The sequence below is a fragment of the Tamandua tetradactyla genome, chromosome 1 (genome assembly GCF_023851605.1).
Source record: "Tamandua tetradactyla isolate mTamTet1 chromosome 1, mTamTet1.pri, whole genome shotgun sequence".
Classification (NCBI taxonomy): Eukaryota; Metazoa; Chordata; class Mammalia; order Pilosa; family Myrmecophagidae; genus Tamandua; species Tamandua tetradactyla.
In genome coordinates, this window is record NC_135327.1 from 6,824,571 (window position 1) to 6,846,264 (window position 21,694).

General features: G+C 56.1%; 2 protein-coding genes across 5 annotated transcripts; one reads left to right on the forward strand and one right to left on the reverse strand.

Annotated features, from left to right (window-relative positions):
• Positions 1-968: 968 nt before the first annotated feature.
• RBPJL (recombination signal binding protein for immunoglobulin kappa J region like) lies at positions 969-10,187 on the reverse strand. 3 transcript variants are annotated; one of them, XM_077167954.1, is made up of 12 exons: positions 10,082-10,187; positions 8,784-8,892; positions 7,408-7,533; positions 6,189-6,259; positions 5,894-6,009; positions 5,452-5,626; positions 3,597-3,734; positions 3,062-3,171; positions 2,634-2,786; positions 1,866-2,024; positions 1,602-1,705; positions 969-1,514 (listed from the first exon to the last, which is right to left on the reverse strand). In XM_077167954.1, exons 1-12 carry the CDS (start codon positions 10,101-10,103, stop codon positions 1,241-1,243), a joined length of 1,557 nt encoding a protein of 518 aa, XP_077024069.1. In that variant the 5' UTR covers positions 10,104-10,187; the 3' UTR covers positions 969-1,240. The 3 variants fall into 3 exon arrangements, with proteins under 3 accessions (XP_077024069.1, XP_077024070.1, XP_077024071.1); XM_077167955.1 differs by lacking the exon at positions 3,597-3,734; XM_077167956.1 differs by lacking the exon at positions 1,866-2,024.
• Positions 10,188-11,051: 864 nt separating this feature from the next.
• Positions 11,052-21,469, forward strand: MATN4 (matrilin 4). 2 transcript variants are annotated; one of them, XM_077159446.1, is made up of 9 exons: positions 11,052-11,130; positions 11,890-12,459; positions 13,201-13,323; positions 15,775-15,897; positions 15,983-16,105; positions 16,200-16,322; positions 18,390-18,803; positions 18,921-19,073; positions 21,321-21,469. In XM_077159446.1, the coding sequence occupies exons 1-9, from the start codon at positions 11,052-11,054 to the stop codon at positions 21,467-21,469; spliced, it is 1,857 nt and encodes a 618-aa protein (XP_077015561.1). The 2 variants fall into 2 exon arrangements, with proteins under 2 accessions (XP_077015561.1, XP_077015562.1); XM_077159447.1 differs by lacking the exon at positions 13,201-13,323.
• Positions 21,470-21,694: the final 225 nt, after the last annotated feature.

Consider the following 21,694-nt stretch of genomic DNA (forward strand, 5'->3'; position numbering starts at 1 on the left):
CCTTCAGGAGCTCGCCCAGAAAGCTGGCACCCACGGTGCCAGGGCATCCTTGGTTCCAACGGCCCAAGGCAGAGCCCTGCCTCTTCTTCCGCCTGCATGTAAAGCACAGCCTAGGCAGGTGGGCAGGTCCATAGGGAAAGGACTTTGTTTTGACTCCTGGGCCCAAAGCAGGGAAGCTGCTGTCAGCCAGGGGAGCATACAGGCAGGCCGGCCGTCCTCCCCCACGCTGCCCTGGGAACGTCTGTGTGGAGGGCTCCTGCCCTGGCCTCTGCCTTGGGGTGCAGCCCTGTTTGGGATGGAGGGGACGCTGTAGGGTCAGTCATTCCCAGGCCTGTTAGGTGGGTTGAAAAGATGCTTTTTCTGCTCCACCAGATTTGTGGTTCCTTTTTCTCCGTGGGGTGGGGTGGAGGGGACTGGGGAACGTTCCTGCTTGAGGACTGGGCCATACAGACCAGACTCTGCCTCGGGCAGAAGTTGATTCTAACCCAGCCCAGGAATCCCATCCTCAGGACCAGCCTCTTGCTGGGCTTGGGTGGACAGTTTGACAGCAATGCCTGGCTGCTGTCCCGGCAACCTGCCCAACGTTCACAGATCAAACCGGGGCAGGGGCATGGTGCTGCCTCCAGGCAGGGAGCACACAGGGAGGGGCAGCTCTGAGTGTTGCAGGGTGGGACCCAGTACTCCAGGGCCGGAGGGACAGGTGCCCCTGGAGAGATCCAAGGCCCCAGGCGGGACTCGATGCTCCAGGTAGGCCCCGTGTTCCAGGCTGGACCTGGCCTCACCAACCTGTGCCGCGTGACTGAGTGTGCACAACTGTATTTTCCGTTCACGACAGACACAGACGGGTACACGCCCCAGGCTGGGCGCCTCAGATCTGTGAAACGGCATGTGAGACGCAGGGAGAGGCTCAGAGAGACCAAGAGGAATACTGAGCCTTTAGCCGAGAGACAGATGTGCAGACTAACGAGTGATGGAGAAGGGGAATCATTTAGAGATGGAAACAAAGGCGGGGAGCACCACACACGGGACGCAGAACGCAGCACTCGGGTTGTGTCCTCGAGTGGCTAAGGCCAAATGAGCCGCGCAGGGCCGGGTGGGCAGGGCAGGTGGGCCTTCCGTGGCCCAGGCCGCGGGCGTCACCCGCGCGGCGGAGGGGTGGGCAGGCGGGCCCCGGGCGCAGAGGAGCAGCCCCGCGACAGTCCCGGAGCAGGCAGGGGACGGCGGGGACACCGGGCCGCGCCTACGTCTGGATGAAGAGGTGGAAGTTGGTGCGCGTGAACTCGTGGTGGATGCTCTCCAGGAGCGCGTCGGCGTCGGCGGCGGGCTCGGGGACGCCCGGGGGCCCGGGCCGCGCGCCGTACTCGGGGGTGAAGGTGAAGGAGAAGGCGCTGGCGTAGAAGAGCCCGTCGGCGCGCACGAGGCTCAGGGGCACCGTGATGGGCGCGCGCAGCCAGCGCCAGTCGCTGCCGAAGGCGGCCACGTCGGGCACCACGCACACGAGGGACCGCGGGCTCCTGCGGGCAGAGGGCCGGGGTCGGGGCTGCCGTGACGCTGGCCACCCGCCGCCCCCGCACGCCCGCTGCCTGGGGGCACCCCCACACCTGTACAGGGTTTCCGCCTCCACGTCTCCGAACCACACCTTGAGCCCCGCGTGGAAGTTCTCACCGTGGAGCTCCAGCGTGGCCACGTCGCCCCCGCCGCTCAGCTGGAGAGTGGGGCAAGCTGGGGCTGGGCTGGGGTGGGGGGCCAGAAGTCTGCAACCCTCCCACGCCAGCACTCCGCCCCCTCCCCCCACCCCACCCCCAGATCTGGCAGGGCCGACGCCCGCCGGTGCCCCTCTGAGCCTCCCAGCGTCCCGATTTCACCTCGAGGGTGCTGATGAGGGGCACGGGGGTGACGGGCTCCCGCGTGCACGATGCCAGGCTGGTGCTGAAGGAGAATTCCACCGACTCCGTGCCGATGATGGTCCAGCAAGAGCTGTCGTTGAGCAGCGCCCTGTGCGCCTCCTTGGGGCAGGGGGAGGCCTGGGAGGAGACCCCAGAGGGAGGGGCAGCAGCTCCGGCCGCGGCCACCAGGGGGCGCGGGGGCCAGCACGGGGCCTGGGCGTAGCATTAGGCCCAGCAGGGGCCCAGTCCTTGGCTCTAGGTTGAACTGTCCTGTGAGCTCGGATAAAACCCTGAACTTTTCTGATTCAGAGTCAGATAAGCTCCTTAGACAACTGTTTTCCAAAGGTCTTGTTTTCTTAGGGTTCTAGAATTCTATTTTTTTTTTTTAACATTGTGCAAGCCTATGTCCTAACGTTCTACAACTTTATTATTCTTTGGAACTAATATTGTGCAATAATAATGACAGTTATTTTCTACATGTCATGATTCTATGACTTAATATTCCCTTGGGAGTAATACTGTCCAATAATACTATTTTGGGGAAGAAGTATTGCTTAACCATATTAATTATTCATATTTTTCCTCCATTGTTTGCTGGTGTCCCAACAGTGAATGCTTCTATCAGTCCATGGGAGACGGCATTGCCCAATAAGGAGCAGCTAAGATGATGATGGTGACCTTATGCTCTCTGGTTCTCCGTGTTCTGATTTTCTAGGAAGCTCGGTGCCGATATCCTCTACCTCTCACCTGGAATTGCACCACCTTCTCTGTGGCGAGGCATAAGTAGGTGCCACACCCTCCTGGAGGACCCCCTGGAAACTGGAACGCACACTTATGCAGCTGGGAGATGGGCTCATCCACATCGAGCAGTGCACATTGCTTGGCTACTTTGCGTATGATCTGCAGAAGAAGGGTGCCAGAAGATTGGCACCAAGGAGCCCAGACACCCAGAGGCTGCCCTCCCGGCCAGCCCTCTGCCCTCCCGGAGCTGTGCAGGCTCTGGGAGATTTTCCCTGAGCTCCCTCATTGCACAGCTCCACAAAGCAGAGAATCCCCAGAATAAAAATAGGTTTCTTTCCACCTTGGTCCCCCACCCTCCAGTCCTGCTCATGTGGGTCGGACCCTCTGCATGGAGGGCCTCCCACCCCAGGTGTGACCTCTCTCCCTTTCTGTACCATAGGAGGGAGGGTGACGCCGGTGACAGTGCAGACGAGCTGCACAAGGGAGCCATAGCGGATGTAGCCCTCTCGAGGTGGGAAGTCCCCTTGGGAACAGCGCTCATCAGCTGGAAATAGAAGGAAGGAAGGAAAGAGGGTTCCAGGGGCCACAGGCTTCTGCCCCAAACTCTGCCCTTCCTGCCTCTGACACCTACCCTTCTGGGTAGGTTTGGCACGCAAGAGAAGCAGCTAAGGCTCAAGGGTCTGAGCCTGGAGAGGCCACTTGTGGTTGTCCCCACAAATGTCTGCCCCTTGGGGTGGGAGTTTGGGACAGGCAGCTTAATCAAGATTAGGGGAAAGGCATGGGTGTTGGAGTCTGAATAGCGTGAACTGTCACTAACTCCCTGGGACCTCTGGCATGTCATTTTGCATTTCTGAGCTTCAGTTACAGAAGCTCAGTTCTGAGCTTCCTCCTTGAGGAAGGAGTTGGGGTGAGCAGTAAGGCAGCAGATGTGTGGACAGCGCCCAGCCCCGTGCGTGCGGGCGTCATTACCCAGGTGGAGCGTGAAGGCTGCCCACTGGCGTGCACTGGCTACAAAGGCTCCGTCCTCCACGGAGAGGTAGCGCGTGGAGACTGTCTGGGAGCGCAGGCGGTTGAAGAGGGAGACCTTTGAGCCCGAGGATATGCACACTGTGAGGGGACGCGGAATCAGTGCCCCGGCCTGGCTTGGTCCCTTGGATTTGCTGGACAATTTCCAATCCTCTGCCCCCACTGCCAGCCTGGCTACTGTTCCCACTTGACGTTCATTTACAACAGCTAGTTATTCAATACCTGCTCCAGCGCTGCTTCCCTATCTTTCTTTGAGTATGCCTTTTTGCTGCCCAAGTATTCTTTGGTTCAACAAACAGAATTTTATCATGTAATCACCGAGAGCCCACTTTCTTTAGGCAATGAAGAGTGAATATAGACCCAGATTTATTCTGGATGAGTTCACGGTCTTGAGACAAGGACACAAATATAAAATTTCAGTATGTTGTGAAAGGGCTGGTGACCAGGGAGAGCTTCCTGTAGGAGGTCATACTTTCAAATGAGTCATGAAATAGGCAGAAGTTGCAGAGGGGACTGCATAAGCAAAGATGGTGCAGCGCTTGATATTTATCTCTTCCAGCCTCTCGGGCATACTCAGAGTCACAGTTTGATGATTTCTGATTGAACTGTGATCACCAGAGAGAAAGCACAGGATCATCTACCCTATTCCCTCATACGGCAAGGCACACAGTAGGTGCTCAATTTATCCTTAGTGCAAGGTTTGAACCATTGAATCATAATGATAGCTAAGATTTATTGTGTGCTGGTATTGTTCTAAATACTTTATATGTCATAGCTCATTTGATTCCCTCAACAGCCCTGTGAGGTGGATAATATTCTCTCCACTTAACAGAGAGCAACATGTTCATGGTCACAGCCAGCAAGTGGCAGAGCCAGTATTGCCACCCAGGGTCCAGAACTTGCACTAGCTATGGCACTCTCCCGCTTACCACCTCCTTGGCTCTTTCCTGATCCTGCCTGGATCTGAGGCACTACCCGGGTGTTTAATAGAAGAAGGCAAGTGTGGTTTAGTAGTAGGAACTGACTTTTGGAGTCACACCCACCCAAGTTCAAATCCCAGCTGGGCCACTTCCTACTGGGCAGTCTTAGGCAAGCACCCGGAATGTGATGGGCACTTGATAAATGTTACTTGAATGAATGGATGAACATTCCAAACCTTTGTCTTCCTCATCTATGAAATACCTACCTGACAAGGACACGCTGAGCATCAACTCAGGTGATATATGGAAGGGCCTGCCAGGAAAGCCTCTCCTCCGTCTCCCCCCACCCCTCAGGGATGCCACTGTATAATAAATATACAGATTCTGAAAGCCCCCAGCCCTGGGATTTGTCACTTGACATCTAGGGCAGTGTTTATCTCAAACTGGCGTCTTTGATCAGCGTCTCTCCGGCTAGACTGTGCTTTCCTCCACTACAGACACCTGCCCTCATTTTATATAGATCCAATACCTAGCAGCGCCAGGCACACGATAGGTACTTAATAAATATTTCAAACTGAATTTCCTCTGCTGTTTTTTCGTCATTTCTAAATCTGCCCCCGGGCCATCACCTGCCTGCCATTTTTGTCAGCTCTGGGCCCCCACCTCCCACCCCTTCGCTCCCTCTCCGCCCATCGCCAGGCCTAAGCCACACCCACTCACCCAGGCCCCGCCCCTCAGACCCCGCCTTGCTCCCGCGGACCCCGCCCCGGGGCCCAGCCTTCCCGCCCCCCCCCCCGCCAATCCCTGCGGCTCCTGGCCTGACTCAGCTCCCGGCTCCCCCGCGCCCCGTCCGGCGGCCCGGCTGCGCCCCCGCTCACGGTCGGTGTTTTTCAGCGACTGCTTCTTCTGCGAGGGCTTGGAGATGACCTTGATGAGGCGGCTGTGGAAAGTGCCCAGCTCGCGGCCACCACGTAGCACCAGCCGCAGCACCAGCCGGAAGTGCTTCCTCTTGTCCACGTCCGAGATGTACAGGGTCTTGGCGCAACCGAATTCCTAGCGGGCTCGGGGACAGGAGGCCGTCTCATTCCAGCCTCGGCGGCGCGAGGCGTCAGCCTCCCCGCGACAGCGACCCGCAGTCCACCGCACCAGAAGCTCCACGGGCGGTGGAGCTCGCCCCCAGGGCGGCACCTCGGCCCCCCGGCTTCGCTCACCTCCTCCTTCCTAGCTCTTGGCTGTCCCGAGGGGAGTAAATGCAGCACCCCTCTCCAAGCCGAGGCAGGGATGGGAGCAGGAGTCGGACCCTCTCCCGTGAGCGCTCACCCTGGAGTCCGGCTGCTCCTCGAAATTCAGCTTCTGCGTCTCGGCGGCGCTGCCGGACGCTCCGTCCAGCCCCATGTAACCGCACACCGTGGGCCCCGTCTCCCCGGCCTGGTGGGCTGCAAAGGAACGCGGGCGGGCTCAGGGCGCACCCAGGTGCCACGCAAGCTCGGCTCTCGCCGCCAGAGGGCGCGGCCGGGCTGAGTCTGAGAGCCACCCCGTCCCGGGCCCTGCTGCGAGCTCGTCCCCACTGGGCAGGCGGCCGGCAGGCACCCCGCGGGGCTCAGTCCGCCCTCACCTTTCCCCTGCACGGCCTTCACCCTCCAGCCGGGACCTGCCAGGTAGACACAGGGCGGGGGGCAGAAGAACCTGCGGAGACGCGTGAGCGCTGCAATCGGATACCCAGCTCAGCCCTGGCAGACTTGAAGGCATCTCCAAGTACCGTGGACTCGTCAGAACCCTTGATTCCCCCGCCACTTTACCACCCCATTTAAACTCATTCGTGACAGTGAACCCCATTAACATCCAGATGTGCCCCCCAACACACACACCTCTCGTTTAGCCCATTAGTAGGTCCTGTTCACTCTCAAAACATATCCGGAATCCATTGGCTTCTTACCATGTCCACCGAAGTCTCAACCACCTTCCCAGATTGCCTTCTTGGGCCACTGCATCAGCCATCCAACTTGTCTCTCTGCTCCCATTCCCCTCCCCCCTAGAGTTTCTTTTTCACACAACAGCCAGAGTGGTTTTATAAAGGCACAAATCAAATCTTGTTACTTCCCTTCTTCAAATCCTCCCCTGGCTTAAAATGCAAAGTCCGCCCGTGATCTGGCCCCAGCTTACCTCTCCAACTTTTTAAGCTCACCCTCTTGTTCCCTAGTGGTTTCTTTTGTTCCTCAAACAGGCCAAATTGGTACCACCTCAAGGTCTTTGCATTTTCCCATCCTTCTAGTTGGAACACTCTTCGCCCAGATTTTCCCATGTCCGGCTCCATTTTAACATTCAAGTTTCCGTTTAAGTGTCACCCCCTAACAAGGGTCTTCCTTGACTTTTGCAGCTGAAGTACCCCTCCCCCCATCCGTTTCCTTCGCATCACCCTGCTCTATTTCCCTCCCTAGCCCGCATCATAATCTGGAAGTATCTTCCCTACTGATTTGTGTGGAGTTTTTCTGTCTCTCCCACACTGGCATGAAAGTGCCACGAGAGCAGGGACCGTATCATCTGCCGTGTTCTCCTGTATCCCCAGTGGGCACGCGGCGCATGATAAGTGCTCAGAAAGTAGGTGAATGAATGAGTAAGTAGTTGTTGAAGGAATGGACTGGAGATTCATAGGGATGTTCCGCTAGAGACCAAACCGCCGCCTAGCGGTGGCTGCGGGGAAAGGCCCCAGGTCCCCCAATAGCTGACTCCTCGGCCCCTGGACACCCCCCCACCACGCCCGGCGTCTAAACGCCACTAAGCCGGTCAGGGGCGCCCAGCGCTGAGGGCTGCCGGGACCTGGGGGAGGCACCCACCGCTTCTCGTTTCCGTACGATTTCTGGGCCACCTTGGCGTGCAGGATCCGCACCGTCTGCTCGCACTGCTGCTGCAGGCACCGGCGCACTCCTTCTCGCAGGACCGTGGCGCGCTCTGGGGATGCCCTGGGAGCGGGGCGGGCCCGACGCGCGCAGGGTGAATGAAATGAACCCGGGGACGGGGGAGGCTCTCGGTTGTGCCCCGCAGGGTCAGGGACAGGAAGTGTTAGGGAACGGAGGAGACACAGGCGGCATGTCGTGGTCTAAATATTTGGGCTGCGCGGGGCTCGAGGCGGCCTGGATGGAGCCCACGAAGACCACCCAGACTCGGCTCCACGCGTCTGGCTCCGCGCCGGTTGCAGCCTGGCGCGCTGGGGAGCCCTGGCCGCGACACAAAGGCCGCACTTGTGCCGGCCCTGGGATGGGGGCGGCCAAATGTGAGGCGCACGGTTTCCTTTGAGGGGAAGGAGTTGGTCGATTTAAGCATCCACACCCCAGCAAGGTCTGGACACCCGACAGGGAAGCGCCTTTGCTGGGCTTTGGGCCCGGCGCCTTCTCGCCTCCTGCCGGCAGGTGTCTCCAAACCCGGAGAGGCGCCGGAACCCGGGTCCCAGGTCCCCTGGGGGGGGGGGGGGAGGGTTGCGTTTGAGCCCTTTTGGGGTTAAATCAACACTCACTCCCTCCTTCCCCGTGAGAAGGGGCCAGTTGCCATCCCATCCCGGCTTCTTTCCCTCGGCTTGGGGGTGATGGAGGAGTGAGCCACGTCAGAGCCTAGAGGCCCAGTGGCTTCTCAGCCTGGGGTTTTGATGGGTGGGGTGGGTAGGCCCAAGGCCTAAGTAACTGCAGGGGACGTGTAAGTCGTCCCTGATGGGAGAGATTTGGGGGACTGGCTTAGGTGGAGCCCGCGGAGAGCTGTGAACCCTGAGGCTGCGGGTCTGATCCCTTGGCAGGCTCCGGGTCCGGAGCCTCTCGCTCACTGCTGGAGGGGGGCAGCGGCGGGCTGGAGCCGGGCGGCGCCCTCGCAAGTGGGGCCAGGCAGCGGGCGGCCGCAGCCGGCCCCGCTCCACCCCTTCGGGTTCTCCTCAGGGTCCCAAGGCATTCCGGCCACCGCGCCTATCGCCACCCCAGCCGCCCGCGGCACCCGAATTCCGGCTCCGCAGCTCGCGTCGGCGGCGGGGAGGGTGGCGGAGCAGGGGCGCTTGCCCCGCCCCAGCCCACGGAAGAAGAGGAGTGGGTCGCTCCCTGCCAGTGGGAGGGGTCGCAGCCCAAGATCCCCCTCCCCACCCGCCAACCCTGGGTTAAATGCGGCCGTCGCCCCCGCTCGCTCCAGCTGCCCGCCACTTCCCACCCAGCGCGCGTCGCCCCCGCGCCTTTACCTGGTCCAACCGCCCGGGAGGCTCGGCCCGTCGGCTCCGCTGTGCAGCCGCGCCTCGGAGCTGTCCGGCAGGCTCAGGTGAGTCAGAGGGCCCGGGGGCCCTGGGGATCCTGCGGGGGGTTGGGGGTCAGGCGTCCAGCCAGATCCGGCAGCTATATTCAACCTCTGGGCTGCACCCACCTGACCTGCCGTCGCGTCCACCTTGGTCGGGGCCCTTCCAACTAAGTAAGGCCGCCAAAGTGGGGAGCGCTTCCCTAACCTTGTCCCTCCAGGAGCCCCAAGAAAAGTCCTCAGGGAGCTCATTCCTCAGCTAACTCTTGAGGAATTTACTTATGGACCTCCCCTTCTTGGCGAGTCCACATTTCCCACCCTAAGGGCAATTCTGAATCTTTCTCTTTAACACAAATATTCACTATCAAGAGGAGTTGCAGGTTCTAGCCTCAGTCCAGCTACCAAGTAGCTGTGTGACCTTGGGTGAGACACTACCCTCTCTGGACCTAGTTCCTTTCTCTGTAGAAAGAAGGGTTTGGGAAAGTGATGAACTCTGATGCAGTTGCTATACTGATTTTCAAGGATCCCTGGGTTGGGGGTGGGATGCCAGGTGAGATGTTGCTTTGGGTCAAGAGCAGGATAAATGTAGGTTTAAGATTTGGGACCTCAGAGGCTTCTGCAGATTGGAAAGGACTGGGGCCACTGTGCCATTACCTGTGCGCTCCCCAGGAGTGCTGGTCTCTGTTCTGGCCTAAGCTAGAGAAAGCATTCCTCCAGCCCCCACCCCCACCCCAGCGCTGACACATCTGGCTTCAGCCATCCTCCCACCTTTTGGCCCTCAGCCTGCCCAAAGGTATTTTTGTTCCTAGACTAGGGGAACCAGGCCTGGAAGGCGAGGGAAGTGGAGTAGAATCCGGGATGAGAGGCCCCCAGAGTGAGGGGCAGCCACCCGACCTTGCTCAGAATAGGCCCATTCACGGAATTGGGTGGGGGGAGGCGGGGCTGCGGTTGGGTTAGGGGCGGCTGGCCCCTCTGCCATGAAATGGCAACAGGAAAATGGCTAAAAGCCTCAGAGTGGGGCGCGGGGGTGGAGGAGGGAGGGAGGGAATGGAAGAAAAAGAGGTTTTGTGACTTCGAGGCCCTGGGCTGCAAGGCAGCTCGGGAGGGGGGCAGCGGAGCCAGGAGGCGGGGATCCATTCCTGCCTAGGCAGCTGGGCGGGCCATCTTCTTGACTTTCAATCTCCTATCCGGGGTCCTTCGTGATTTTTAGAGGGGGTTGCCGGGGGATACGGGAGGGTAAGCCCTCACCTGCTGCCAGCACGGGGTCCATGGCTGCGCTCCCTGACCCCTCCGCTCTCTCGCAGTCCTCCGGCCGCGCGCGTCCAACGCCGCTGTTCCCGGGCCCTTGGGCACCCTTGCGTCCCGGGGCGCTCGCGCTGGATATATCCCGCCTGGGCCTTATCTCCAAGGCCCCTGCCAGCCCCTTATTTGTTCTAGGCAAGGGCACCTGCTGGGCAGCTGTGGGCTTCCCACAGCCACCCCAGCCGTGGCAGCAGGCCCGGGCGGGCTCCCCCTGGCGGCCGCTGGTGAGAGCGCCGCCCTCCCTCGCGGGCTGTGGCCCGGCGCGGTGTTTCTGTGTGGGTGGGGCAGGCGGTCAGAAGGACAGAAGGCGCCCTGTGCGCGGGGCCCAGAGAGCCGAAGCAAGGAATGGGTCCTCTCCGCACAGGTTTACCTCGGAAGAGAAGAGGGCGCGGGGTCTGGCCCTCAGGATCCCATAGGCGTGGAGTCGGAACGCGTGGCACCGTCAGGTCCTCGTGGTTTAGCTCCGGGCACCGGCGTGTACCTTCTCTGAACTTCAGTTTCCTTATGTGTACGATGCGTGTACTCCTGAGCACTGCAGCTGTTCCCAGAACTGCCAAGAGGATTAAATGCTCCCGTGCGGCAAAACATTTAACCCCGTGCCTGGCATTTAGGAAAGGCTTTTTTTTCTTTTTATAATTTGCATATTTTAATCAATTTGCTTGTGTATTCACTGTTCTGAGGTCCCACAAGGTGGATTCCTTGTGTTTTCCAGCAATCCCACTGTGAATTTCTTATTATCATGGAAAATGTTGGACATACGCAAAAGCAGAGAGATTAATAAAATAAACCCATGACACCACCTCCTTCCAAGTGTCCGTCATCTAGAATTGGAGTTCTTTAAACACTAAACACGATGATCTTACTATTCTCCTTCCTCCCTCCAGGCTGACACCCCTTTCTTCCTCCCCCCAGCGCCATGAGGGGCGTCCTATGCTTGCCACTTTCCACGTTGCTGCTCCTTCTCGGGCCCTGGGAAGCCCAGCTCCAGGCGGCAGGTGAGCGCCCCGCCCCCAGCAGGAGGAGGGAAGCCGCAGTACGTCCTCCCTCTGCAGCCAGCCAGGCCTGCTGGGGAGAGAAAAGCAAGGGCTTTGGACCCACATACGGGGCTGGGCTGGAGTTCGCCAATTCACGTCTTTAGCCTCAGTTTTCTCATCTGCAGGATGTGGCTTTTAGAGGTAACAAGGTTGGGCTCACAGAGAACTGCAATTCGGTTTCTAATTTTTAAAAATTAATTAAAGGGCGGGCCACGGTGGCTCAGCAGCAGAGTTCTCACCTGCCAAGCTGGAGACCCGGTTCGATTCCCGGTGCCTGTCCATGCAAAAGTAAAAGAAAAGGAAAATTAATGTAAAACATTGGAAAATCAGGAGATTCTACAGAAAAATCCCGATTTGGTTCTCTTGAAAAGTCCAAGGATCCGTTCATAGCAGTCGCTTGCCCACAGGGAAATTTTGTCTGGAACCGCCCGCGTTAGGAGGGAGTGGGCTCTCCAGGTGTCCACCTAACCAGTTCACCCAGTGATGCTGCCCGCCTGGCCGCTGCAGGCATCTGAGTTTGCCCCACAGTGGTTAGAGATTCTGCGAAATCCGCTAGCCTGGGTGCTCAGCAAATGCTGGATCAATGAACGACCCTAACCTGCATTTGCTAGGTTAATCCTGTGGTGGGCGCTGTAACGCCGGGATCGCCGCTTCCCCCAGAGTTTCCCTCGGGTGGGGCTTTGCAGACCCAGGAACACATCTGCCCGGGTCTCCCTGCAGGTCCCAGGTGCCGAACTGGGCCCCTGGATTTGGTGTTCGTGATTGACAGCTCCCGCAGCGTGCGCCCCTTCGAGTTCGAGACCATGCGGCAGTTCCTCGTGGGCCTTCTCCGTGGCCTGGACGTCGGACCCAATGCCACGCGCGTCGGGGTGATCCAGTACTCGAGCCAAGTGCAGCGCGTCTTCCCGCTGGGCGCCTTCTCGCGCCGCGAGGACATGGAGAGCGCCATCCGCGCCCTGGTGCCGCTGGCGCAGGGCACCATGACCGGGCTGGCCATCCAGTACGCCATGAATGTGGCCTTCAGCGTGGCCGAGGGCGCGCGCCCGCTCGAGGCGCGCGTGCCGCGTGTCGCCGTCATCGTGACCGACGGGCGGCCGCAGGACCGCGTGGACGAGGTGGCGGCGCAGGCGCGCGCCCGCGGCATCGAGATCTACGCCGTGGGGGTGCAGCGCGCCGACGTGGGCTCCCTGCGCACCATGGCGTCGCCCCCGCTGGACGAGCACGTCTTCCTCGTCGAGTCCTTCGACCTGATCCGGGAGTTCGGCCAGCAGTTCCGGGGCCGGCTGTGTGGTGAGTGAGGAGCTTTGGAATCATATGTGGGGCTGGCCTCAACCTCGCCAGCGCCCCGGATTCCCGCTTGCGAGCCGAAATCCCCTCCCACCAGGGTGTGGCCCCGCCTAGTCCAGTTTAGCCAGGTGCAGTTGAGAATCCCGGACCTAGGCGCTCCCCTTAAATGCCAGCTCTGTCCACTTTAGCTTGCTTTACCCATGGGGTGGCGGGGTGGCGGGGTGGGGGCGGGGGGGGAGGAGAGGGGGCAACAGGACGAGCTCTCCGGGTTTACCATGGGCGTAGAGTCAGACTCCCACACCACCCAGGCCCCACCCACCTGAAGCTCTGCTCCTCAAAGCCGAGAACAAAAGAAAGGGCCAAGCCCCGCCCACATGGACATGGCCCCACCCACTCGACTGTTAGCTCCTCCCACGCGGGCTGCAGAACCTGCCCTAGTGACATTTGCACCCGCTTTGGTTTAGCACCCCTCCATTCCTCCACCCTACCCCTATCCCATTGGCACATCTAGCCTCGGATACCCCTGCTCTTATCCTCTACCCTGGAGCTACTGGACCCTATTCTCTCCCTAAGTCCTCCTACCTGAATCTGTCCCTAAGCCCTCCGTCCCCCAAATGATTCCTGTCCCACCTAAGGCTGTGCTTGAGGCCAGGACCTGCCTCTGACCCCTTTCCCACCCAGTACTTTTCTGGTGGAGGGTCCTGTCTATCTCTGTCCTGGTGATTCTAGTAAGTGTGTTTGCAGGGAAGGACCTTTGTGCTGAGGGGCGACACAGCTGCCAGCACCAGTGTGTCAGCGCTTGGGGCACATTCCACTGTGCCTGCAACCCTGGGTACCAACTAGCGGCAGATAACAAGAGCTGTTTGGGTGAGAGCTTCCCTTGCCCTGCAATCCTGACCCTTTTATGGCTCCCCATTGCCTGGACCTCAGTCCAGAAAGTCTCTGGAAGGGCCTTTAGAGGCAAAAATCTAGCTCCCTTACTTTACTGGCCTAAGAAAGGGAAGGTTTAGCCAAGGTTAATTCAAAACTCCTTAGTGGGACCAGGGCTAAAAATCTTCACCCTCTCCTCCCCCCAGTTAAGTGGGTGGGTGGGGTTGGTCTCTCACTTGCCTCCAATCTACCTCTCAGACCTGTTTCTGTCTTCTCACAGGCATGTTCCTACAGTTTCTGTTCCAGAGACGTTGTTGGGATCTTCAGTTAGGGTGGGCTCCATACAGCTCCCCCCCTTCTCCCCACCCCAAAATTCACGCTGCTCATTCCTGCCTCTGCACCCCAGCTCTTTCTCTGCCCCTCACCTGAGCTGCCCTTGCCACTCCTCTTTGTCTCTCCAAATCTTCCAAGGCCTAGTTTTCATTTTTGCTTTCTGAAAAGCTATGGCATGCAATGCCTTGCTTATACAATTGGGTTTTTCTTTTTCATGCATATGTGTTTCCACTCTGTGATCATAACAGCAGCTACCATTTACTGAGTCCGAGTTAGGAGCAGACACTGTCTAGAAGCATTACATACAGAATCTCTCAACCTCCCTACAACCTGTGAACAGGGTATTGCTGTCCCAGTAAGTCAGATGCCAACTGGGGGCTTGTTGTTTCTAGAAACTTAGGAAAGGTTGGCTTGAACCCCCACGGATGACCTGTGGGCATTCCAGGCCTTCCCAAAGATTTCTGGGAGCTCCTCAAGGGCTTACATACTAGTTGGTCGCCTCTGGCTCTGAGCTTCTGCTGAATTCTTTGGATTTACGATGTTGGTTTGATCTCACACGTGCTGTTCTTGTTCCATGCCTGTAAATCAGCCCCTTCCTCGGTTTACACACTTGTCTGTGTGTGTGTATGTAAGTGCGCACATGTCCATTTTACTAAAGTTGTGTTTTTTACTAAAGAAGGCATGACTTACACACTACAAAGAAAGAAAAACCTGTCATTTATAATTGCCTATCAGACACTCTCCGAATTAGTTTCTTAGGGCTACTGTATCAAACTGCCACAAACTTGGTGGGTTAAAACAATGCACATTTATTCGGTCACAATTCTGGAGGCCAAAAGTTAGAAATCAAGGTGTCGTCAGGGCCACTCTCCTTCTGAAGGTTCTGGGGAAAACCCCCTTCTCTGTGTGTGTCTCTGGGTGTCCTCTCCTCTTCTTATAAGGACACCAGTGATTGGATTTAGGACCCATCTTTATCCCAAATGACCTCATCTTTTTTTATATAGTATTTTCTTGTTCTTTTTTTAATAGTATTTTTAAAATGTTTACTTTTTTTTATTATTATCAAACCAACACACAGTGGCTCACGATATCATCACACTGTAGTGTATTCATCACCACGATCATTCTTTAGAGCATTTACATCACTCCAGAAAAAGAAATAAAATGAAAAAAGAAAAAACTCACACATACCATACCCCTTACCCCTCCCTCTCGTTGACCACCAGTATTTCCCTCTACCCAATATATTTTAACCTTTGTTTCCCTTATTTTTTTCAGTACCCCCTCCCACTCCCTTTCATTGATCACTAGTATTTCAATCTACTCAATTTAAAATGACCTCATCTTACTTTAACTAATAACATCTGCAAAGATCTTATTTCCCAATAAAGTCACACTCTGGGGTTCCGGGTGGGCGTGGATTGGGGGAGGAGAGCACCAGCCGACCCAGTACGCCCTGTTCCCTAAGTCTCCAGCCGCCCCACTGCGGGGATTTTTCCCTGGCAGCCTCAATCCACAAAGCTATCCATCCTCAAACAACTTCGATCTTTTTTTTTTTTCCTCTCCCTACTCCGCCATTTTTCTGCCAAATCCCTCTCACTTCCTTATGGGAGACAATTCCCCTCTCTCCAGTCCCTACTTCCGACTCAGCTTCAGGCCATTTTGCACATCCAGACCGTCAAGATGCTCAGGAGGGCAGTAGGTCTCCGCCCTTTTCAGAAGGGAGATGTGAATAACTATTCTCTCTCTTCTGTTACACTTTCATTTGTGACTAGGGACAGGGACAGAGTCGGGGCCTCCCCTATGTCATGAGTACCAGGAGGGCAGCGGGTTCGTCTTACACCATCACAAATTCTCCTTCTTAGGCCTGGCTCAGTAGTGGCCTCGCCGCCCTGGGATGCACCCAGGGCTGGAGCTGGGGGGTCAGCAGGCCCAGCAGGGAGGAGCCTGTGCGTACTGCAAGTACAGATGCCTGGGTACTACCCTAGACCAATTAAACCAGGATCTGGGGTTGGCACCCAGACATACGTATTTTTTAAAAGCTGCCAGGTGGCCGAGCTCTCAGGGCTGACAAATGTAGCCCCAGGGCATATGCTGACCCCACCTCTTCCTCAGCAATTGACCCGTGCGCTGAGGGGACCCTTGGCTGTGACCACTACTGCCTCAGCTCTCCGGGCTCCTATTCCTGTCGCTGCCGAGCTGGCTTTGTGCTCCAGAGGGACCAGAGGAGCTGCAGAGGTGAGTGAGCCCCTGCCACCAGCCCCTTTACCCCTGGACGGCACCGATCAGAAGCAGCATCTCGCTGTCTCTTCCTTTCCACCAGCCATTGATCACTGCAGCTTTGGGAACCACAGCTGCCAGCACAAATGCGTCAGCACCCTCGGCGGGCCGCGCTGCCACTGCAGAGAGGGCCACGACTTGCTGCCGGATGGGAGGAGCTGTCAGCGTGAGGAGGGGTCTCCTGCGTTTGTGCAGAGGCGCGAGGGACCTTGGTGGATGGGTCTCCCCTGCCTCGTCCCGACCTCTTTCTCTCCTTTTAGTCCGGGACCTTTGCAATCGTGTGGACCATGGCTGCGAGTTCCAGTGCGTGAGCGAGGGGCTGTCCTACCGCTGCCTGTGCCCCTCGGGGCAGCAGCTCCAGGCAGACGGCAAGAGCTGCACGCGTGAGTGGCGGGCGGGAGGTCCTGTGTCTGTCCCTGCACCTCTGCCTGCGTTCTGAGCATCCGTGGCTCTGTCCTTGTGGCCCGAGTTGTGTCGTCAATGTCTGTGTGTGCGTTAGAGCCGGGGTTGGAGAATGTGCCCCGCCCTCCCTCCGTCTCTTTCCCTTCAGTCCTCTATCCTGCTGCCACGGTTAATTTCAAAAATACATATTTGACCATATTCCTCCCTTGCTGAAAAGCCTTCTGTGGCTCACCAGTGCCTGCAGAATGAAGATTAAATGCTAAGGCATTTGGGTTTTTCAGACTGTGGGTTGCAACCACACCAGTGGATAAAGAAATCAAATTAGTAGGTTACAGCCAGAATTAAATGGAAGAGAAAATAGGGTTTAGTGAGTGTAGAAAGAGTAAGAACGGTTTCATGCAGCTTTACTTTTATTTATGTGGGTGCAGTAAGTGAATCATGACATGTTGTTTGTATAATTAATATTTTTACTGAGGGCTGTGGTCAAAAGTTTGAAAGCACCATCTTAGCTCATCTCAGTCTAGCTATAAAGCCGACCTTACCATCCTGTCTCCTGCCACCATGTTTTACTGTTTTAGCCATACTGGGCTCCATTCCGGAATAGGTCAGTAGCTTTCCAGCTTCCTTGCCTCTGCACAGGCTGCTTGCCATGATCTAGAAGGGCTCTCCCTGCCTTGCAGAATTCCTGCTCATCCTTTAAGAACAAATTGAAGCCCCCACTTCCATGCAGTCTCCCCAACTTCTCCAGGAATGATGAGTCTTTCATACGTTGGGATCCCATGGATATCTGCAGGCCTTTTTTTTCCTTAATATTTTTATTGAGAACTTTTCACACATACACAGTCCATCCATAGTGTGTAATCAGTGGCTCACAGTATCCTCACATACTTGTGCGTTCACAACCAGGATCATTTTTAGAACATTTGCATCACTACAGAAAAAGAAATAAAAAATAAAAAACTCATATAGTCCATACCTTTTATTTACCCCTCCTTCTTATTGACCATAGTATTTCATCTACCCAATTTGTTCTGTTTTGTTTTGTTTTTTCACTCATCTGTCCATACCCTGGATAAAAGGAACATCAGACACAAGGTTTTCACAATCACACATTCACACTGTAAAAGCTATATAGTTATACAATCCTTTTCAAGAATCAAGGCTACTGGAACACAGTTCAACAGTTTCAGGTACTTCTGTCCAGCCACGACAATACACAACAAACTAAAGAGGGACATCTGTATAATGCATAAGGATAACTTCCAGGATACCCTCTCAACTCTGTTTGAAATCTCTTAGCCACTGAAACTTTATTTTGTCTCATTTTTCTCTTTCTCCTTTTGGTCAAGAAGGATTTCTCAATCCCATGATGCTAGGTCCCAGCTCATCTTGGGAGTCATGTCCCACATAGGGAGGAGGGCAGTGAGTTCACCTGCCAAGTTGGTTTAGAGAGAGAAGCCACATCTGAGCAGCAATAGAGGTTCTCTGGGGGTGATTCTTATGCACATTTATAAGTAGGTTTAACCTTCCCTTTGTAGGAAAAAATTTCATAGGGGCGAACCCCAGGATTGAGGGCTCAGCTTACTGAATTGGTTGCCCCCACTCTGCAGACCTTTTTGTTCTAGCACTTTCCTCAAATGTAGCAGTGGCATGTCTGACTGCTCTGCTCTATCCTGAGTTCCTCATGGAGCATGGATTTTGAGTTCAGACAGACCTGTCTAGAGATGTGGGCTCAGCACAACTAGCCGTGGAATCTGGAACAAATCACCTTCCCCTTCAGAATCTCGGCTTATATAAAATGGGGATAATACCCAAGGTTATTGGCAGGCTTAAGAAACTACTTATAAAGCACCTAGCCCAGTGGCTGGCACATGGTAAATGGTCAGTAAGCAGTGCTGTTATTATTGTTAATATCAGTAATACCAGAGAACTGTGCTGGATACATAGTAAATGATTAATAAATGGTAGCTATTGTGGTTAGGTTATTGTGATAGGTGATTGTGGTCCCCTGCCGCCCGGGCCTCCAAGCCCTTCTCCGCCCCGTGCAGGGTGCAGGGAGGGCCACGTGGACCTGGTTCTGCTCATTGACGGCTCCAAGAGCGTGCGCCCGCAGAACTTCGAGCTGGTGAAGCGCTTCGTGAACCAGATCGTGGACTTCCTGGACGTGTCCCCCGAGGGCGCGCGCGTGGGGCTGGTGCAGTTCTCGAGCCGCGTGCGCACCGAGTTCCCGCTGGGCCGCTACGGGACGGCCGCCGAGGTGAAGCAGGCGGTGCTGGCCGTGGAGTACATGGAGCGCGGCACCATGACCGGGCTGGCGCTGCGGCACCTGGTGGAGCACAGCTTCTCCGAGGCGCAGGGTGCGCGGCCCCGCGCTCTCAACGTGCCACGCGTGGGTCTCGTCTTCACCGACGGCCGCTCCCAGGACGACGTCTCGGTGTGGGCGGCGCGGGCCAAGGAGGAAGGTGGGCTTGGCGCGCGGGCCGGGCCGGACTGGGCTGGACGGGGCTGGGGTTGGGCCGGACGCGGGGACACGGGTTTCCCGAGGTGCAGGGCGCCTCCTGACTCCCCCGGCCCGGTAGGCATCGTCATGTTCGCCGTGGGCGTGGGCAGGGCCGTGGAGGAGGAGCTCCGGGAGATCGCCTCGCAGCCCTCTGAGCTGCACGTGTCCTACTCCCCGGACTTCAGTACCATGACGCACCTGCTGGAGAACCTCAAAGGCAGCATCTGCCCAGGTGAGCACATCTGTCTCGGGACCCCTCCCCTTCTCTCCATGCCCGACCACCGATATTTCCCCTACCTTGTTCGCCCCTAACCCGCTTCGTGGTGTTAGGAGCTTCGCTACTCAAAGTGTGATCCGCGGAACAGCAGCACGTGGTCACCTGAGAGCTCCTAAGAACTGCCGTGTCTGGAGGGCTCCAGACCTGATGACATAGAATTTGCACTGTAACAATTGCCCTCGGGCAATTCGTGCGCGTGTTAATGTCAAGAAGCATTCAACTAGCCATCCACCCCCCAAGTTAGTGGGTGTTCAGAATTATCTGGAGGAACTTTTCGAAAGCACTCCCCCCCACAGCATCATCTGCCCTTTGAAGTTGTTTGAATTCAACTTGAAAACCTGACAAGGTGGCAGGATTGAGGGTATTCGAGTCCACAATGACATGCATTTTTTTTTCCTGACCCACATAGCCCATAAATGCAATCCACCCACTTCATCTAGTGCCCACCTGAGGAAAGAGGGCTCATCTCTGTCTGCGGAGGAGTAACAGGCTGTTCAATTATGCGTACTGAGCATTTTAGGTGAGATAGGTGATTTCTTGAGGGTAATTTTTACCACAGTCTTCCTGTTTTTTTTTTGTTTTTTTTTTTTTCATTTTTGCATGGGCAGGCACGGGGAATCGAACCCAGGTCTCTGGCACGGCAGGCGAGAATTCTGCCTGCTGAGCCACCGTGGCCCGCCTTTACCACAGTCTTTAGACTATCCAGGTTTAAGATGTGACTCTTCTTTCAGATTACCAGGCCCCACCTCCGAAGATAGGTTCATCAAGGCAGGGGCTGGGACCTGGGGAATCTGTAGATAAATATGTAGATCTGTGTGTGCTAATATAATAATTAGCCAGGGTATTATGGAAGCACTAGATTGGCTGCTCTTTCACTGTGTCCCCTGCAGTGTGACTGTGGACAATAGCTTACTTCCACCTGCACCTTAACCTTTCTTTTCTATAATGAAAGGGTGCAGGCGCTAGAATATTCTCAGAGTATTGTGGGCTCGGTGGTTGCAGCTCTTCCCCAATTGGCTGTATGACCTTGGGCAGGTCCATCTCTCCTCTGGCCTTGGTTTCCCCAACTGTAGAGTTAAGGGTCTCTGCAAGACTTGGCTCATCAATACCATTACTGCAGCCGTACATACAGCCGTTTGCCAAGGGTACATACAAGATGAAAAAACAACTTTTCAATCATAGCAGTAACTCTGTTGAAGGCTGAGGGCCATGCATGCTGCTTACCACTTCTCTGCCTGTAATAGCGAGAAGGACACATGTCTCCAGAGTTGCAGTGAAGCCAAGGTGCCATCCAATGCAAGAGTCACCACTTGGGGGGGGGGGGAGCTGACATTTCATTTTAAGGCACTTATTTTGATTTCAGAGATGTTGAAATGTGGGTGGGTGGGGGAGTAGACTTGCATCAGTGGTTCTTAAATATTAGTTAAAACAGTTGGCTGGGCGTCAATCCCAGAGTTTATGACCTAGTACACCTGGGGGCATAAACTGATATGATAACTTGCATTTCTAATGAATTTCCACATAATGTTGGTCCAAGAAGCAGACTTTGAGAACCATTGGAAATAGACTTGATGGTATTTTCCTGTGCCAGGGCAGTGCTCTAGAGCTGTGTAGCTGTTAGCCACATGTAGCTATTTAAATCTAAATTCATTAAAATAAAAAACTACCTCTTCAGGCATACTAAATTCAAGTGTTAAATAGCCACATATGGCGAGTGGCTTCCGCATTAGACATTAGAGATGCAGAACATTCCACCATGGCAGAACGTTTCATTTGCAGAGGGCTTCTCTGTACTCTTGGAACTCAAAAGTGTGGCCCACAGACCAGTGGCATCAGCCTCCCTTGGGGACTTACTAGAAATGCAGACTCAGCCCCCTCTCCATTCTGAATCGGAGTCTTCATTTTAACCATGTCTCCCAGTGGTTCCAATGAGCGTTAATGCTTGAGAAACTCTTCTAAGATGTAAACGCAATAAAATCAGTGAGTGCTCGCCACAGCCCTGTGAATAGGCACTCTCATTATATCCACTTTACAAATGAGGAAACTGAGGTGCAGGACGGTTGAGCGCGTTTCCCCCTGTCTCACAGTCACAGAGCTGGGGCTAAGGCCAGGTCTGCCTGAATCTGAAGGGCAGAGGTTCTGCCACATGTCGGGGGTGGGGTGGGGGGGCTCCTGCCGTTTCTCAATCCCACGACTCTGCAGAGGAGGGCCTCGGCGCCGGGACCGAGCTGCGGAGCCCCTGCGAGTGCGAAAGCCTCGTGGAGTTCCAGGGCCGCACCCTGGGGAGGCTCGAGAGCCTGGCCCAGAACCATATCCTTTGGGGCCGGGGGCGCGGGCTGGAGGGAAGGTGAGGGGCCCGCCTCCCCCCAGGGCTTTCCTTAACGGCGCACTGGCCCAGCTGACGGCGCGCCTGGAGGGTCTGGAGCAGCAACTGGGCCGCCGCAAGTGAGCGCCGTCGGGAGCCCGGGCCGGGGCTGACGCGTCCCCACGGGACCGTGTCCCCTCGCGCGCCGTCGGGGCGTTCAGGCCCGGCAGAGCTCGAGCCCCTCGGGCTTGGGTGGTCGGGAAGGAGGCGC